This window comes from Corvus brachyrhynchos, unplaced genomic scaffold (genome assembly GCF_000691975.1).
Source record: "Corvus brachyrhynchos isolate BGI_N302 unplaced genomic scaffold, ASM69197v1 scaffold25, whole genome shotgun sequence".
Lineage (NCBI taxonomy): Eukaryota > Metazoa > Chordata > Aves > Passeriformes > Corvidae > Corvus > Corvus brachyrhynchos.
In genome coordinates this window covers 155,445-170,681 of record NW_008238313.1, presented here as the reverse complement: position 1 = coordinate 170,681, position 15,237 = coordinate 155,445, and the positions used below count along the sequence as shown (strand labels likewise).

At 49.1% G+C, this 15,237-nt stretch overlaps 1 protein-coding gene across 1 annotated transcript in view; it reads left to right on the top strand.

Annotated features, from left to right (window-relative positions):
- IFT172 (intraflagellar transport 172) overlaps nt 1-15,237 on the top strand; it is a 38,372-nt gene that overhangs the window by 18,636 nt on the left and 4,499 nt on the right. The window contains 21 exon segments of the mRNA XM_017733697.1: nt 1-96; nt 1,616-1,694; nt 2,079-2,199; nt 2,569-2,713; nt 2,788-2,877; nt 3,272-3,369; nt 3,602-3,737; nt 5,433-5,549; nt 6,124-6,266; nt 6,892-6,985; nt 7,233-7,297; nt 7,433-7,613; nt 8,131-8,240; nt 8,690-8,819; nt 9,420-9,518; nt 9,870-9,979; nt 10,476-10,539; nt 11,161-11,247; nt 13,097-13,213; nt 13,665-13,775; nt 14,548-14,667. Of these exon segments, the coding sequence (XP_017589186.1) occupies nt 1-96; nt 1,616-1,694; nt 2,079-2,199; nt 2,569-2,713; nt 2,788-2,877; nt 3,272-3,369; nt 3,602-3,737; nt 5,433-5,549; nt 6,124-6,266; nt 6,892-6,985; nt 7,233-7,297; nt 7,433-7,613; nt 8,131-8,240; nt 8,690-8,819; nt 9,420-9,518; nt 9,870-9,979; nt 10,476-10,539; nt 11,161-11,247; nt 13,097-13,213; nt 13,665-13,775; nt 14,548-14,667 (2,313 nt within the window).

The following is a 15,237-nucleotide window of genomic DNA, read 5'->3' as shown; positions in this document are numbered from 1 at the left end:
GCACGGCTAGCCATGAACAGGGATGAGCTGCTCACCAATGGGGATGTCATCGATAGGATCTCCACAGCACTGATCAGAGGGGAACTGTATGAACAGGTGAATGGCCCTTCCCACTGAGCTTTCTGCTTAGGGCCATCAGGGCCCTTATGCCGTCCTCTGTACCTGTGAGACACAGGGGGACTGAGCTGGAAGGTAGCAGAGGTAATTCTGTGTCGATAAGTTTGCAGTTAACATTTATGAGGAAATCCTCACTGTATCTATTGTACATGCATGACATCTAGAATTACTGTTATTAATCAGGGAAAAGGTCACATCTGATTGGCAACATGTCTCCAGAATACAGAGTGTAAGTAATAGTTAAGGAGGCCCTTAGGAAGGTGGGAATCAATAGGAACAGAATTGTGAATCAAACCGAAAACTTGGTATCACTATGGAAATGTCAGTGCTTCTTCATATCAGAATAAAATACAGCGTAAGGATAGTCTAAATGGAAAAGTTAAGGAAGCAAAACAAAGGAATTGAAGACTGTCTGTAGAGCCATGAGTATCATAAAGAAGGGATATGATTATTCTCTGTGTCTAATAACACAAAAAAATTGAAAACTTATTATTAGGTGACAGTTTTAAAACCAAAAGGTGTTTTTCCCACAGCACATAATCATGTTAATGTAAGAAAGAAGTGCTGAGTCTGCCCAGTGCTCAATATCCTGGCCAACTGGCCTCTGGCAGGTGCTTAAGAAAGGAAAATAAAGAACAGGGCAAGCAAATATAGGGTGGCACTTCGCCTAGTGTGTTTTCATGGGGTCCAGCAGTTTGCAGCCTGTAATGTACCTGAACAGTTCTACTTCTGTGCTTAAGAGCTCTTGACAGATTTTACTTCCATGAGCTTGTCAAATTATTGCTTGAAGCACATGTAAATTTTAAGTTACAATTTTGGCTATGAGTTAGCCAGCTCAGTTAGATGTTGTGTGAAAAAAGACACTGCTTTTTGTTAGCTTGTTTTATGTCTCCTTTATAAATTACATTTCTCTAGTCTCAGTTTATCTTCAGCATTTTCTGGCTATTTCATTTTGACCCAAGAGAACTTTGTGCTTTTCCAAATCTGTCATTTTTTCTTCAGCTTTCAGTTGAAAGAATAACTGGAGCTCCCAGCTACTGGATGGTGTTACCAAAAGTATAAATAGTCCAAAAGTGATTAGACAAGTAATGGAGGTAGAGTCTGTCAAAAGCCATTAAATACGATGATGTGAGGGCATCATGACACAAACTCAGGCAGCTTCTACTGTGCAGGTTGTCAGAGATGGACAGATAGAGGAAAGGCTGGCATATACTTGCTCTGTTATTACAGTCCTTCTCTAGATACGGGGTCTTGCTGCCATTCAAATACCGAAGGGAATGAGCCCTTGGTCTGCCAGGGTGGCTGTGCTGTGCTGGGGTCAGTCAGCAGAGAAGACAATGGTCTTGGCACGTGCTGACTTTCTTAGAAGTTCCTTAATCCCCATGCCCTTGGTTAGTGGGGAAGGCAGAGCTGGTGCAGGAGTGTGTCTGGAACTGGTAGGGTATGATGATGTGGGGGGTGGTGGCTCTGGAAACTGGCAGCTTGTATTTGTCATTAGGCTGGAGACCTGTTCGAGAAGGTTGGGAATCCACGGAAGGCTCTGGAGTGCTATGGCAAGGGCAGTGCCTTCCTGAAAGGTACTGTGCTCAGTATGTTCCTCCCCTTCATCTCCAGCAGGAACCTGGGTACTCTGGCCTGGTGGCAACACGAAATATTGCCCTGGAGCCTGGAGATGCCTGGATGCTCTGCAGTTTCCACCTATCATATTTTCACTTAGTTGTACTTGAACATGCAGTCCCAGGAGAGTGTCTTGTTCCCAAGCCCTTGACCTTGCTGACTGCACCAGCATGGATTTGACCCAGCTCTCCACAGGGTCCGGGTTACTGGGTAACCCATTGGAGCTGGAGTGGCTGAGACAGTCGCCATTCCCCTCCTTCTGTGCCAGATCCAAGGCCCATGTTTGCCCCACAGTTCTGCTTCCCTGCTGGCCTCAGCATGACAGCTCTTGTGTCCCCTTACAGCCGTGGAGCTGGCTCGCCTAGCATTTCCTGCAGAAGTTGTAAAGCTGGAGGAGGCCTGGGGAGACCATCTGGTGCAGCAGAAACAGCTGGATGCTGCTATTAACCATTACATCGAAGCCAGGTGGGAGCAGGGAAAGGCTGTATAAGCAGTAGGATACTGGCAGGGTATGAAGCTGATACCTTTGTCTCTATAAGCAAGGGGTTTGCCTGAGTGAACCCCCACTACCCCGCTTAGCAGTGCCCCGGTTGCTTGTGTGTGCCAGCCATTGATGCCTTCCCACATCTCTCCCAAGGTCTTACAGTGCTGATTGTTCCTCCCTGCTGTCCCAGTTCTTTCATCCCCCTCAGTGCTGCCAGTTACTCAGCTCCTTTATGCTGCTTTAACTCAGGAAGCTGAATCAAGCAGCAGAGTGCTCTAGTCTCCCTGGCATAGTGTAGCTAGAGGAGATGCCTGCTGCCTGGCTCTAAAGACCGATGGGTTTGGTGCTAGGTGCTCAATTAAGGCCATTGAGGCAGCTTTGGGAGCCCGGCAGTGGAAGAAGGCCATCTACATTTTGGACTTGCAGGACAAACAGACAGCAGCCAAATACTACCTCAAGATTGCCCAGCACTATGCAGCTTTGCAGGAGTATCAGGTGAGGCCACAGACCACAATCACCACTTCTCTGTGTGTCCCTTGGGTATATTGAGTGTGGTCTTTTCCTGGCAGGTTGCAGAGGAACTATACATCAAAGGAGGCCAGACCAAGGATGCCATTGACATGTACACGCAGGCCGGGCTCTGGGAACAGGCTCACAAGGTAGAGCCAAAGCTTCTGGGAACCTCACCCCACTTGGTGAGATGGGTCTTCCATCAGGAGGTGGTAGTTCCTTGTGCACCAATACCTGATCAACCAGTACTCTTCCCAAATATGCATGCAGGGCCATCCAGTAGCAAGCAAGAAATCTGTTCCAAATATTCACATCCTGACTTTGGCCTTCTCTCTCTCACAGCCCTATGTGGGTGCACTTCTGGCACAAATGGCCCTCTCCTGTATGCTTTGTGACAGTGACAAGTGACTGCCCATTCTTTGCAGAGCATATAGCATGGATACCTGTTTGTCAGATCAGAAGGAAATTGGTTTTCCCCTTCTCCTTCAGTGCGATGTGTCAGGAAATTGCTGTTCATTTTCTCCCGTGTGTTCCTTTTGGCAGCTGGCACTCAAGTGTATGAGCCAGGAGGACGTGACTGTGCTGTACATAACCCAGGCCCAGGAGATGGAGAGGCAGGGCAAGTATAAAGAAGCAGAGAGGTGAGTTTCTTCCAGTACTGGTAGCAGTCCAGAGACTGAGTCCTGAAAAATTTGCTGTAGTGAGGAGGAGCCCTTTCCTGGGTTAGGAGTAGAATTTGGGACTGGGGTTTGGAATGGTCAGAGGAACTTTCTCCACACACGGAGAACTAAAGCTGCTATTTCAGGATGTGGAAAGATTTCAGGGACTGGTCATGTCCTCGGCTGAGCCATTTGGATATGCTTGTGTTCCCAGGCTGTATATCACTGTGAATGAACCCGATTTGGCCATCACCATGTACAAGAAGTGTAAGATGTATGATGAGATGGTTTGCCTAGTAGCCAAGTACCACAAGGACTTACTCGGAGATACTCACCTGTACCTGGGCAAGGTGAGTACATCTCATGGCAGGGGATCAGCTACACCAAGCAGGGGCAAGATTGTTGCTATGAACAAGTATTTGAGATCACTTAAATAATCGGTGGCAAGGGTATGAGCAAAAGTCAGGTTTAATATTAAGTGACAAAGCACAAGAAGTTCATTGTCAGGATTCACTCTACTACTTACAGGACAGCTAAGACACAACAAGGGAAAACAAGCAACAACAAAACCAAACAAAATCCAGGCAATCAAAACAGAAATGAACTGAGAACTATTTAGGGGCAGGTGTGTGTGTGTGTCTGTGTGTGTGTGTGTGTTTAGGTACATGTGACAAAAGTCAGTGTGGGCAAGGATAAAAAGGAACACAGCCTAAAAGCTTAACAGCATTCAAACTTAAGAGTACTTTAACTTAACTTATACCTTTGTTGCAATAAGGAGAGATGCAGATTCCCTGGGCTTGTGCAGAGGAGAGCCCTTTATTGCAAAAACCCAGCCTTTTTAAGCAGTTAGCCAGTTATCAGTTTACGTAGTTTTAAGGCATAACAAACATAATTCAACCAACCACCATACACCATGATGTGAGCACGCAACAGTCATGCAGCATGTTTTTCTACCCCTAATTCAGCTGTGTCTCTTTGCCACAGTTCTTTTCTACTTAGCCAAAGTAACAGGCCTGAGTCATGAGTTTACAAAGGCAACAAGGCCTTTGGTTTTACCTATGTGCAACACACCTTAAGCCTAACAATTTAACATAGGAAAACATTTCACTTACACCTAACTTCATTTATAGCTTAACAACAATCTAACAGAGGAATAACACTTAACAGCATTTAGCCTCACTTAAAACTTCCAAGTTATACTTAGCAACTCAGCAGAAGGGTAACACTTAGTAACACTTAGCTTATAACTTATGTTTAACAACTTAGCGAAAGAAAAACACTTGGCAGCGTTTAAGGAAGTTTATAACTATAACTTAACCTTGCTTACAGGCCTAACTTACTTAGCTATCCAAGGTACTTAAACATCTAAGAAAGCAGCATTTCTCCCAGATTTAGTGTAGCATATGGGCACATTTATGCACCGAGACAGAACGAGTCAGTGCCTACAAGGTACCTGTGAAAAATTCCCCTGAGAGGTCAGTGAAATACTCACTTCAGATGCTTTTGCATCTCCTGATGGGTGAAGGATCAGCCCTCGAGGAGTGGGGGTATTGGCCCAGGACACATCATTTTTCGGTGATCCTCCAAGAATAGCAAACCTGAGAGTTTGCTGGCTCTGAGAGGTGTTCCACTCAGAGGGAGATTGCTGGTCACAGCCTGCTGCGGTCCAGGAGGGCTCAAAAGGGTCTCATTTTGGACTGCTGTTTATAAGACCACAAGAGAGTGGGCTTTAGTCATAACAATGTTTCATCCTGGCCACAGTTTGGGTCAGTATTTCCTTTGAAAGTGTGACAACAGGAATGTTGTGCCATTCAGGCCAGAGGAATATTTTCCAAGGCTGGTCATAAGGAAAACAGAAGCTCATTAGACAACAGCAGTTCCTGGGAGCAGACAGTGTTTCTGATAAGCTCAGGAAGAGCTGAGCCCAGGTGCTGTTTTAAAGGCCAAGGCCTAACAAGCATTTCTCAGATCACACTGCAGCCTAGAAAGGAGGAGGGGGGAATGCACTACCACAAGTGTCACTATCTCATTGCCTCTGACTGCAGGAGCTGGAGGCAGAGGGGCGCTTGCAGGAGGCTGAGTACCACTACCTGGAAGCCAAAGACTGGAAGACCACAGTGAACATGTACAGAGTGAATGACATGTGGGAAGAGGCATACAGGGTAATAATCCTTCACATCTCCCCACCTGTGCAGGGGTCAGGTTCTGGCTGTGGGATCCTGGTGGGAACTGCTTTGTCTCTGTTCACTGCAAGATCAGAACATTTGGTGTACACTACTCAGCCTCAGAACTGCCCCAGCCCTGGAGGCCTATGGGCCACCCACTCTGTGGCATTGAATTCCAAAAGCAGGTTTTGACCCTTGGCCTTTCTGTTGTACTGCCTTCCTCCAGGCACTGCTCTGCCCCTGATCACTGCATCCTGTTGTACCTCAGAGGTGTTGCTCTTGCCACAGCCCCCCCCAGCACTGCTCTCCTCAGTGTGGCCATGGAATGCTGGGGTCACTTCTGCTGTCCAAACAGTGATGTGGGCTGTGCTGAGGCAGCAGCTGTTCTGCTCCGCCATACATGCCTTTGTCTTACTCTCCCACTCACCAGAACAGTGGTGGTCACAGAAGGGTTCCTCGGGAGGGAACAAATGGTTTTGGTGCTCCCTCATGCTGGCAGGCAGCATGTGAGAGGGGCTCAGTCCACTGAAGGTGAAACAGATAGGCTGGGTTCTTCCTTTTCTTTGGACAGGTGGCCAAGGCACACGGGGGTGCAAACTCCCATAAGCATGTGGCCTATCTGTGGGCAAAGAGCCTGGGTGGAGAGGCAGCTGTGAAACTCCTCAGCAAATTTGGACTTCTGGAGATGGCCATTGACCATGCAACAGACAGCGGGTATGCAGGTGCCTCCGCCCAATACTTCCCTCCTCTCTGCCTAACCAGAGAAAAAATGGGTGGGCCAACATAACTCTGTGCATGTGGTAGCTGCAGGTCCAGAAAATGACGTCTTCCCACCCCACCATACTTCACACAGGCCTTTCACATCCTTGACACATCCCATTTCCCATCTTTGTGTCAGTCTCTCAAATGCCAAGTCTGAGCTGGGCAGGCAAATGCAGTTTGTCCCTTAACCTGTGCAGGGGAAGGTTTGTGAGAGGCTCTGAGCATGAGAGGAGGTACTCCTCATGTCACAAGTAACTGCCTGCCACAAAAGCTTTGGCCCTGCTCTGCAGCTGGCCAGGTGTCTGCCTGTATGGCTATTCATTACTGCTCTTCCCGAGGCTCACACATCTCTCATCTTCTGCCTTGGGCTCTAACAGCAGGTGTGAAAGAGCCAAATTTCCTTACTGGGGACTCTAAAAGCTCCTGGTCAGGAACAGGAGGAACGGGCAGTGCCAATTCATGTGCAACTCCTTGTATTCCCCTCTCTCCTCTGCCAGTCTCTTGTGCTCTACTTGATGTCTTGTTCTTGATGAAGGCATACTCTGACAGCACAGAGTCCTTCTCTCTTTCATTGCAGGGTCTTCGAATTTGCTTTTGAGCTGGCCCGCCTCTCCATGAAGCAGAAGATGCCAGACATCCACTTAAAGTATGCCATGTTCTTAGAAGATGAGGTAATTTTCCCCCTGGAACAGGTGCAAGTTCTCTGTCCCTCAGGTAACTGAGCACTTGTCCCTGGGCTGCAGCAGCAGTCACAGTTCTGGCTGCAGTCGTTGCATATCCAAAAGGCTCCATGATGACAGCCCCAAGCTCCAGACACCTTTGTTTCATAAATCCTCCCTCCCTTGCGGTAAGTAAAGGAGGTCATGTGATGATACCAGAACAGGAAGGTGTGCAAACAAATCACTTCCTCTCTTCTAGGGCAAATTTGAAGAGGCTGAAGGAGAATTCATTAAAGCTGGGAAGCCCAAGGAAGCCGTGCTGATGTAAGTGTCCTCCACATCCTGGCCTTCTGCATCTGCTCTCTCCATGCAATGCCAGCCTGATTGCCTCTCCAGCACTGGCCTGCTCCTTGTCATCCCTGTTACATCTCATGTCCCTGTTACATCTCATCCCCCCAGGTTTGTGCATAACCAGAATTGGGACGCTGCGCAGCGTGTGGCCGAGGCTCATGACCCAGACAGCGTGGCTGATGTGCTTGTCGGACAGGCACAGTTTGCCTTTGAGCAGAGAGAGTTCCAGAAGGCAGAGGCCTTCCTCCTGCGAGCACAGAGACCTGAGCTGGCCATAAAGTACTATAAGGTGAGTGCAGTCTGTAGTAACATCATTGCCTTCCTCACTGGACAAGAAACCAGTTCAGATGAAGGAGTGAAATTCACCTCCCAGCTCTCTCTGTCAGCTTAGTAGCCAAAGAGAAACCATTTGCTCAGGGTTTCTAGAGGAACTTAATTCTGGCCTGAAGATTGAACCAGTGGATTTCACATCATAGCTTCATGCTCTCACAGTTCCTGGAGGATGTATCCTGCCAGAATATGGATGGTCCTCAGGGTAGCACAAGTGGGTGCATTTGGAGACTTAAGTCCCCATTCCACTGAGGTAGCTGGAATGGATGAGTGTGTTCCCCTGAGGTAGTCAGGGTAGGTGGGTAGACACAGGTGCCATTTTGGGGGAGGAAAGAATTGGGTGGTGCTGCTGTGGTTATTTCTTCTAGTTGGTTCTCTGGCAAGATGGCATGAGGGGATAGATGTGTTATGTGGTGGCAGGAGTGTGGGGGATCCTGGTGAACTGGTGAAAACTTCTTGCCATTGTGCCTGTGCAGGAGGCCGGCATGTGGAGCGAGGCCCTGCGGATCTGCAAGGAATACATGCCTAGTCGACTGGGAGAGCTACAGGAAGAGTGCGGCAGAGAGGCTGGCAAGAAAGGTTCCAGGTAAGGAGTGCTGTGGTCAGGCTGCAGGAAATAGCCTGCTAGCTCTTCCCCATGGCCATTTTGCTGATGCCTTACAGAGACAGCCTGATGGGATCCCTGACATCCACTTGTTTCCTTCTTGAGGACTCCGGACTTCTTGCTGCATAGGTTTCCTATCATCCTTCCTTATTGCTTTGGGAGGCTTTTTTCTGCCATCCAAGGTCTCCTACCCACGTGGCTTCTTGCCGCACTTACAAATCTCCATGGTCTCCTGTACTGCCATTGCATCTCCCCAGGGTCTCTGGTCAGTTCTCTCCTCAGCACTGTTCATGTTCTCTGTCACATGCTCTGCTCTGTCTGAGGTCCCTGCTTACCTGTGCTGTGCACCTCCCTGCCCACATCCTACACACTGTCTTCAGGATGTCTGGCAGCATCCCAGTCCTGCTCACAGCCTGCATTCCTCCCTGCAGTGGAACGGAAGGGCTGCTGGAGCAGGCGCGGGAGTGGGAGCAGGCTGGGGAATACGCCAGGGCAGTGGACTGCTACCTGAAGGTGCGGGATCCCAGCAACAGTGTCCTGGTGGAGAAGTGCTTACTGAAGGTACCGTCGGGGGCTACGATTCCCTTCACCTGCTCTTCTGCCTGGAAGCTCCTCCACAACCTGAGTGCACCTCAGAGATCCCTCTTGCTGCAGGGCACAGGAGAGCCTGCAGGCTGCAGTGACTGCAGGGCTGAAAGCCTTCATAGCTGTTCTCTTGAGCATGTCAGGCTGTGCTTATCCTGCATGGTGCTGCCTTCCTTACTCTGGCACCATTGCCTGTGGCAGGCCCGTTCCTGTGTGCCCACAGCTCCCTGCACTGAAGAGCTGCACTTTATGACTCGGCCCTTGCTAGAGGAGCACCTTCTTGTGCTCTGTGCCACCAGCCTTTGTTGTGTTCTTGCTCATACTTCTCACTCACACCCATGTCCTTGTACCAACTTCAACAGCAATTATGTCCTTGTCTGATCTTCTCCCATGTGTGAAAGTAGCTGGGCTTTGCTCCTCTGACTTGTCAAAATGACCTGCCATTTCTTCTCTCCTTCCCCCATCGTTCGAGTGCTTCCAACTGTCAGTCTTTTAGCTGGGACTGAGCACTTCCCAGCTTCATCCCTCTCTCCCACCATTTTTATCAATTGAGCTGCTGACAATTTCTCTTCACAGGCTGCTGAGTTGGCCACGAAATTCTTGGATCAGTCACGGAGCATGGAGGTGACACGGACTGTGGCTCCTCAGCTGGTGGCCATGAAGAAATACAGCATGGTGAGGGCTGGCTCCTGCCCCCAGACTGCTGAAGAAGTAGTGACATTGGAAGGGAGAGCTCTATCCAAGGGAAGGATGTCAAGTCACATCCTGGGGTGATGGGTGGATGGATGGCCTTATCTAGAGCTAGGCCGTGCAGAGTCTTCAAGGAGGATAAAAGAGGGCAATGAACCAAGTCCTGGAATAGTGTGAGTAATCCAGGCCTTGGGAGGAGGCAGGAAGCAGAGGAGAGGCTTATCTTTTGGGAGGAGACTTTCTGTTGTGTTTGCGTGGTGGTCCAGCACCAGCTTCAGCCTGGGATACAGGGAACCCATGGGTTTTGTCTCCCATGGAACTGTCTCTGGCCTGCAGGCAGCTGAGCTCTACCTAAACTTGGACCTCATCCACGAAGCTATTGATGCCTTCATTGAAGGGGAGGAGTGGAGCAAAGCCAAGCACATGGCCAAGGAGTTCGACCCCAGGTATGCCCTGAACTTTGCAAACTATACCCTTCTTGTTCCTCCTCCCACCCCTAGATGATCCCTTGTCCTGTCTTGTACTGTCCTGTTACCCCTAGGTTTCCTGGATTCTCCCCACAGTGGCCTTCCCATGCTCGACAGGGTACATTCTCCACAGCTGTCCTTCCCAAGCCATTTAACATTCTGACACTTTCCTGTTGCCACACATCCCATGGAAATTGTTATCCCCTTTTGTTTCGTCCCTACCCATATCTCCCTTTCCCTTGCCATAATTCTGTGCATGCACTTCCTTCTGAAAGCCCTGTGATCCCTTGTTCTCCTCACATACTATATTGTGAAGAGCTGCTTAGACCCTTTCCTTCCCCGTCCATCTGTACACCAGCAGCCTGCTAGAAAGACATGGCACAGCTGGACATCTTCTGTTCCAAGGTTGAATCCATCCTCTGCACTGATGCAAGACACAAGTCTTGCTGCCATTTGGGATTCTTTCTACCCACAGGTCAGAGGAGTACGTGGACCAGCGTTATAAGGAGTATTTAAAAAAACAAGGAAAGGTGGATTCGGTATGTGTTTGGGATGTCTCGCAGGCTAGGGAGTTATGTCAGGACCTGTGCAGATCCTTGGGGCCTTTCTCATGGGCCTTTTGCCTGACTGAGTACGAGTGAGAAGTCTGTATGTGCCTGTGAGCCATGGCTACTGCATGCCAGAGCACAGAATCACAGAAGGGTTTGGGTGGGAAAGGACCTTAAAGCTTACCTCAAGCTCATCTCATTCCACCTTCTTGCTTTGGGCAGGGACACCTTCCACTAGATTGGGTTGCTCCAAGCACACATTGCTGGGTCACGTCCAATTTGTTGTCCACAAACACCCCCAAGTCCTTCTCCTCTGGGCTGCTCTCCATCCATTCTCCACCCAGGCTGTATCTGTGCATGGGGTTGCTCCGACCCAGGTGCAACATGTGTCACTTGGCCTTGTTGACCTTCATAAGGTTCACACGGGCCAACTTTTTCAGCCTGACCACGTCCCTCTCAATGGAAGATGGGTCACATGGGCTCTGGGATTTCATGGTGTGGAGGGGGAGAGACTCTGTCTGGGAAAAAAAGACATGGGTCACCTGATGCCTGCCTGAATGTGAGTAGGAAACCTGGCCTGCACAGTGAATTTATGGCTGTTTCCATCCTCAGCTGGTGGGAATTGATGTCATGGCAGCTCTGGATATATATGCAAAGCAAGAGCAGTGGGAAAAGTGCCTGGAGGTCGCAGCTAAGCAGGTGAGTGCTTTTGTGAGCCCTCAGGGACAGACCTGGGGTCCTGGCACCCTGGAGTGGGTGGGCAGCATGGAGAGCCAGTGCAGGGGCTCAGGAAGCAGCACACACACCCATTGTGGCCAGTCAGGCTGAGTGGGGAAGTGTTAGAACCTAGAAGCATGTTGTGTTTAAATTTTGTGATTAATGGAGCATTGGAAGAAGCTAAATGAGTTGTTTGGACTGGAAGTAATTGGTACCGTGGAAACAGGGATTTGTAAAAGAAAGCCTTCTTTCTCTGTGTTCTTGAGAGTGGTGGTGTCAGAATGAGACATCCTAGTCAGGAAAGCAAATTTGACATTTTTTCAGTTTTACTGACCTGAAACTAACAAAATTACCTCAACAGAGTAATAAAAATGGAGAAAAGCAAAATGAAACTGTTTTACAGTGCTCTTTCAAGGCAGTAACAGGAGACAAGCTCTCAGTTACCAGGATCTACTTTGAGGGATGGTTTGTGGTTATTGATTATTCAGTGGTTATTGATTGGTGATAGGTTATTGAATGGTTATTGGTTCAATGGTTGTTGATAATGGAGGTAACCAAGAGCAGGCAGTTCTTTGGAGTGAGGTATTGGTTCAGATTGAGTAACAAGGCAGCCTTGGCAACAGCACCTGCAGTTAGTGGGAACATCACAACTTACCACTCATGCTAGCACTGAAGCCTTTGAAAAGCACTGGGAATGTCTGGGACTGTGGTTTTATAACTTTGGTTCCAGTAACTTAAGTTTGGGTTCTACTAGAGTGAACTTGATGTCTCTTAGACTTGGGCTTCTCTGTGATACAGATGGTCTCTGTTGTAGTCATTGTTCTCTTGGGAGGCTCCCCTACTGATAGGCTGTTTATCAGGAGCCACAGAGAATAACTGCACACTCCATTTAATGGGAAAGACTCAGTTTATTGTATTGGGCACCACAAGGCCACATTGAGTCTAAGAAGATCTTGGTGTCTGCTCATGCCTCTAAGAGAGCATTAGCATGACCCTTTTCCATAACCAGTGCAGAATACAATCACTTTGACTCAGCTGTTCCACAGTGATTATACAGCAAAAATGTTACATTTATCAAAACAGGTCACATACCAGACTTAATCTTTATCCCAAGCTATACTGAACATGGTGCTTCACCAGCACTCCATCTGGGTGTTCGAGTTCTAGACATCTACTGGGACACCGGTCTTTTTTCTGCATGATAAACTTGCTTCCATTGCTCAGGTTTTAACAGGATTGCACATTTTGTGCCATTTTCTTCCTCTCATTACTATATTTATGCATGTGTGAAGCAGTTCTTTCCTCACTTGAATTTCTGTGAGGCCAACAGCAGTCCTCAGCAGTGTCTGTGGGGTCAGCACAGGTATGAGCAGCACTCTAAGAGGGTCTGCAGTCCTGAAGCTGTGATGGTGTGTGGATAATGGACTAGAGCAGCTTTGTAAATTATAAACATCTTCACACAGGATTTTAGTTACTTTCTTTGTTAGACTAAGGGCTGCTTTACAGTTGGTAGCCTTGTTGACACACAGTAGAGGTGCTGCATCCTTCAGGTGTTTGGCAGTATTCCTTTGGCAAGTGGTGAACAGCTGGAAAACAGCTGTATTTGCATGTGTGAAGGGCCAGCACAGCATCAGCTAGCCAAGATAAAGGTGTCAGTGGAGCCCAAATCAAAACCCAGGTGTGCTTAGGGCAGTCTGGCTCTGGTTACCTCTTTCACCCTTTGGGACTCAGGTGTGTGGGGTTGTGCACACATGGCTGGATCCATCCCCACTAAGTGGCAAGTCTTCAGTTCATGAGTCTTATGATGCTGCTTTCCATGTGTCTTCTCCAGAGCTATAAAGTCCTGCACAAGTATATCGCTCTGTATGCAACCCACCTGATCTGGGAGGGCAGCTGGGATAAAGCCCTGCGCCTGTACGTGCACCATGGAGCACCTGCTAACTCACAGGTAATGAGGGCAGCACGACATCCCAAGGTGAGCTGTCCCAGTGTGCTGTGATCTGCTGCGAGTCAGGCTCCCAGTCAGAACTGGGATTGCCTGGTGTTCAGCATGTCCAGCCCTGCAGTGGATTCTTACAGAGGGCTGAAGGAAATCCCCTGGCATGTTCTCCATGGGAAGGAGCAGGGGACGTTGAGTGTTTGTGTTTGTTTTGAACACCTTGAGCACCAAGTTCAGAACAAAAGGAACCATTTGCCTCTCCAAGAGTACTGGCTGCAGGAAGCATCCTTCCATCCTTTCCTGTTTCCCTGCCTTGTCCTCAGCACCCCTTCTAGCCAGCGATCTCCAGCACTGCCTCTCTGGGAGCCATTTTCTTGGCCCGTGCTTGGCAGCAGGAGAGCTCTAGAGTCTGCTGACTCCCTGTCTGTCTCTTTCCACACTTCTCTCCTTTTTGTTGCAGAATTTCAACATTTATAAGCGTCTCTTTGTGGAGATGGTGAATGCATCTGGCATGAACTGTGCTGAGGCATACTCCAGCTGGGCTGAGCTGCGGGATATGCTCCTTAGTCTGGTAAGTGTGGCCATGGCCACCGCTGCCTGTTCAGCCCCCAGGGGGTCTTGACTGAGCAGGAAGAAGAACCAGTCTCCCGCCAGGTGACATGGGCAGTGTTTTTAGAACACAGGCTTGGGGTAAAGAGCTGGAAGTGTGGACAGTAGGAAAACAGGATCCTGTGAAGTGGATGTGGCTGAGCAAGAGAAGGCAGAGAAGAAGGAGACCCTATGCTCCAGGCCAAATCCGAGGAGTGGGTCTGGACATTGGCCCTTGCAGAGCTCCATGTGGTCACTATGACATGGGAGCTATCATGACATATCCTCTTCTCATCCTCCACCCATATTCAGCAGCTTGTGTGGGGAAAGCACAGAGCTACTAAGCGTGAAAAATATGAGTCCTCCCCATCTCCCCATGGATGCTTAGAACCTTCTGCTCCTCATTCCTGTCCAGAACACCTCAGACAGAGCCCATGATTGCCTTTTCTCTGTTTCTGTCCCACAAATACCTACTTCGAGCATAAGCAAAATCAAAAAATCCTCCCTTTGTCCATCCAGACTCACCCCTGCTTCCAATGCTGGCTATTGCAGTACTGGTGACTCTTCCTGGCTCCCACAGCCTCCTTCCTTCAGCATGCAGTTGGACCCAGAGCACCCAAGGCCCAGCCCTTGTTCAGTCCCAGAGGTGTCTGGGTATTTCAGATCCTTCTCTCTCCTGACTTCCCTGGTCTCATGTGGATAAAGAGTGCCCTCATGCTCTCCTGCTCTCACTTCCTTTCATTTTCTCTTCTCAGTGTGAAAACTTAATGAAGTCCAGCGAGGCAAACACTCCGGCACATGAGGAGTTTGAGAGGATGCTGCTGATCTCCCACTACTGCGCTACCCGCTCTGCAGCACAGGGCCTGAAGCAGCTGGTGAGGCTTTGAAGTTCCTCTGCCAGGTCACCACCCAGAGCGGGGAACCCCATGGGGATGTGCAGATTCAGGGCTATTCATAGGTTACTATTCCACTTCACTAATCACACATCATGGATGCATGAGAATGGCACTGCAGTAATCTGTCCCAGATAATCTGCAATAATCTGTTACCACTAGCAGGTAAAGCTGTAGGTGGTCTTCTCTACTTATCGTGGGTACTGCCCCAGCTACTGTGGCTGAGCTGTAAACCAGGGGAGGAGCTGATCCATATGCTTGGCATGACATGTGAGAGCAGAGGTGGCAGTAGAAAATTAGGGATCACAAAAAATCTGGTCTTCCCAAGAGAGGGATGGCTTCCTCTCTGCTGTCCTGGGCTTCAAGAGCTGCTGGGCTTCACACATGGTTTTCAGAGCAGATCATCTGCCCAGGGCTTTGGCAGGTACTGGTCCTGTGCACTGGGCCTCTTGGGGGGCTTTGGGAGCTTGTGGACCTGTGTGGGGGCATTACAAGGCCCTGTAGGTATTTTGGAGTCTTGTGTACACTGGGATTTGTTCTTGATCTCCCTGC